The 3,941-nt window shown below is 35.0% G+C and overlaps 1 protein-coding gene across 1 annotated transcript; it reads right to left on the reverse strand.

The window, feature by feature from the left end:
- Positions 1 to 371: 371 nt before the first annotated feature.
- LOC141490211 (taste receptor type 2 member 7-like) lies at positions 372 to 1,307 on the reverse strand. The gene has a single exon (XM_074190444.1). The coding sequence runs from the start codon at positions 1,305 to 1,307 to the stop codon at positions 372 to 374; it is 936 nt and encodes a 311-aa protein (XP_074046545.1).
- Positions 1,308 to 3,941: the final 2,634 nt, after the last annotated feature.

Consider the following 3,941-nt stretch of genomic DNA (forward strand, 5'->3'; position numbering starts at 1 on the left):
TGATTTGAGTTAGACCTGATCTTCACTCATTCACCCATCAGCATCCCAGAGTCTGGAACAATTATCTTAGATTTCCATTGAGATGATTGCTATTGTTATATTTATTATTGTATTATTGTCACTATTCCTTGTAGGAGAATTCTAAGGTTCCCAGAGATCAAGAAAGCTGTTCTGTAGTCATACAGCTAGTAAGTGAAAAAATTGGGTATTGTACCAAGGTTTTTCTTCTCTCTAAATTCATGTATTTGATCAGAGGTCAGGGGTCTTGATTCTATAAAGAGTGAAAGAATTTGATAAAGTTTGTTAAGGACTCCGTGCTGACCTCTTTCCTCCTAAAAATGCCAGACTATCTTGAGAGGCACCCAAACAACTTATAAATATCTTTCTCTCTGGCAGCACCTCATCAGCCATGACATCCTCAGGGCTACCTTTCTCAACTTGCTGTTCCACAGAATCAGGACCAGTGAATGGCCAAAGGGGTAGAGAAGCATGGTTGACATACTCAACATGGAAGGTAGCTTATTCTTTATAACTGAGTAACTCCAGTAATTGAAAAATAAACTTGTATAGTACAATAAAAAGAGGATGAGGAAGGAAGACACAGCTTTCATGGCTCGAACATGGGCTTCTGTGCTAGGGTCTCTGGACCCTGTGACCTTGATTTGCATCTGTTGCTTATGCCTCCACAGGGAGAGAATAAATAGGGAGAGTGAGACTGTAGACAAAATGAAAGGAATAAGACCCAGAAAACTAATAATAATCTCTATCATGATGAAGAAACTTTTAGACACTTGGTCCTCCTGGGACACATTTCTCTCCTTTCCTCTATTAAATAAGATGCTATAGTAATGTTGAATTTTCTCCATTAATGGAAATAAAATGGAAACGGTGATAATCAAGGGGCCCCCAAGAAGCAAGAAAACCATCCTGTCAATTCTCCATTTCATCCAGAGGAAGAGGGGATGAGAGAAGTTGGTGATCTTCAGTAAGTAGAAGATGCTGAGGGTAGTAGCAGACCAAATATTTGTATTGTGAGTCAGTAGGAAGAGGATATCAATTAATCCTAGTTTTGCTGTAAAGCGCACATCAATATGGATCACAACTAAATTACTATTCCATATTATTGCACAAGCCAGTCCAATTCTGGAGATGGCCAAGCTGACCAGGATGACATCACTTGAAGACAATTTCTTGCTCTTGATCCAGTCAATGAAATTCACCAATGCTATGAATCCATTTATCAGAATGGTCAATAAAAATTCACCAGTTACCAGAACCATAAAGATTGTGTCCCCACCACTTAGCATGTCAGCAGAATGGAGATCACTAAGGACGTTACTGATATTACAATACTTTGATGGTATTGCTACTGAATTAATTTTCAGGCAAAATGAGTATAAAATGATATGAACTTCTGATACTTTTCTTCTCTATCCTTAATAAAGTTTCTACCTTAGGCAAGAAGATGTTTTTTCCCTGTTAGAACATCTTCATCAAGATGTCTGTGCCTTCCCAACAGCTCAGTTAAATATGCTCAGTCAAGATTCTCTCTCTCTCTCTCTCTCTCTTCCTCATTTGTATTTCCTCTTGAAAGGTGATCATGGAACAGACTAGAATTCTATGTTACAATGCAAATAGGGGAAGATCTTCTTTCAATATTTTCTTCTTAGTTTCTCAGTTTATGTGAACTGTCTATGATGGACCTCATTCAGTGATGGGGAATGGAGCAAAACCCTAAATGGAAAGATTATGCTTCATCTTCATCATTTTCCACTGTACTGAATATTGATGTTATCACCGGTTGTTTAGGAAATCAAACCCAGGCTGAGTATTTCTGGCAATTCACTTCTAGTTTTGAAAATTATAAATTATAAATGAATTTTACCTAACCTGGGTAGTTCACAGTCATAAGAAATCACTTTCAGTTTTCAGGATGACTCAAAAAAGCAGTATACATCAAGCTATTTCAAATATAAAGACACGACTTTCCCATTCCTCCATCCCTCAATTGTCCCAAGGAGTCTTAATTTTTAATTCTACCCTTTCAGTGTAAGATTCATTTCTCTTTACCCATTCTTTAGTGGAAGCCCCTCTAAAGTAAGACCTCCAACCCCCATGACCTCCCCACCAATTTTCAATTTTTTCCCTACTCCTCATTATTTCCTTGTAGCTTCTTCTTTTTCTGAGATGTCACATTTTATTCATTGCTAGATCATAATTATTTGTCTTTTTTGATTTTTCTACTTTTTATTTTATTTTTTCCAATTACATGCAAATTATCTTTCAGCATTCATATTTTTATAAGCTGTTGAGTTCTACAATTTTTCTATCACCATCCCTTTCCTCCCACCTCCATATGGTGGTGAGTAATCTTACATAGGTGATACATGTACAATTGTGTCTAACATATGTTCATATTGGGCAGAATATGTAAGAGAAATTATAACTTAGGAAGGGGGAATGTGGGAAAGAAAGAAAAAGCATAAAAGAAATTTTAAATATTAATATAGTATGTCTCATTCAGTTTTCAGACTCCATGATTTTTTCTTTGGATGTGAATGGTATTTTTTACTAAAAGTCTTTTAGGATAGCTCTTGATCACAGAACTACTGAAAGAAGCTGAATTCATCATGGTTGATCATCTCAATGTTGCTGTCAATGTGTATAGTGCTTTCTGGTTCTGCTCACTCCAATCTGCTTCAGTTCATGCAAGTCTTTCCAAACTTTGTAGAAGTCCAGTAACTCATGATTTCTTACAGTATAATAATCCTCCATTACACTCATATACCAATTTATTCAGACTTTTCTCAACTGATAGGCATTACCACAGTTTCCAAGTCTTTGCCACTACAAAATTAACTGCTGTAAATATTTTTCTATATTTGGATGTTTTCTCCTTTTTTAATGATCTCTTTGGGATACAAACCTAGTAATGGTATTATCACTGGATCAAATGCACAGTTTTATTGTCCTTTGGGTATACTTCCAAATTGCTCTCCAGAATGGTTGGATCAGTTCACAACTCCCATCAATAATGCATTAGTATGCCAGGTTTCCCATATCCTCTTCAACAATGATCCTTTTCTTTTATTGTCATTTCAATCAGTTAGAAAGGTGTATAGTGATATCTGAGTTGTTTCAATTGAATTTCTCTAAACAATAATGATTTAGAACATTTTTCATATGAACATAGATATTGTTAATTTCTTAATCTGAAAAATGCCTGTTCATATTCTTTTATTTATCAATTAGAGAATGACTTGTATTCTAATCATTTTGAATCAGCTTTCCATATATGTGAAAATTGTTTCAGAGCTTTCTGCATTCCTTCTAATCTTGTTTCATTGATTTTGTTTGTGCAAAACCTTTTTTTAATTTAATGTAATCAAAATTATACATTTAATCAAAATTATACATTTAACAATTTATAATGTTCTTTCTCTCCTGTTTGGTCAAGAACTTCTCCCCCTCCCCTCCCAGATCTGACATATAAATTATTAATTCCTTGTTCTCCTGTGTATCATGGTATTGCACTTTATGTCTAAACCCTATAACCATTTTGACCTTATCTTGGGATAGGCTATGAGATGTTGGTCTAGGCCTAGCTTTTGTCATACTATTTCCAGATTTCCCAGCAGGTTTGTCAAACAGTGAGTTCTTATCGCAGAAGTTAATGTCATTGGTTTATCAAACAAAACCGTCATTTACTACTGTTTCTTTTCTAATCTATGCCACTTATCCACGGCCATATTTCTTAGCCTGTACCAGATTATTTTCATGACTGCCACTTGATAATATAGTTTTAAATATGGTATGGCTGTTCCCCCTTCCCTTTTTTCCCATTAATTCCCTTGATATTCTTAATTTTTTGATCCTTCAGATAAATTTTGTTATTTTTTAACTTTGCATAATATTTTTTGCTAGTTTGATTAATGTGACAC

Source organism: Macrotis lagotis, chromosome 5 (assembly GCF_037893015.1).
Source record: "Macrotis lagotis isolate mMagLag1 chromosome 5, bilby.v1.9.chrom.fasta, whole genome shotgun sequence".
NCBI classification, from domain to species: Eukaryota; Metazoa; Chordata; class Mammalia; order Peramelemorphia; family Peramelidae; genus Macrotis; species Macrotis lagotis.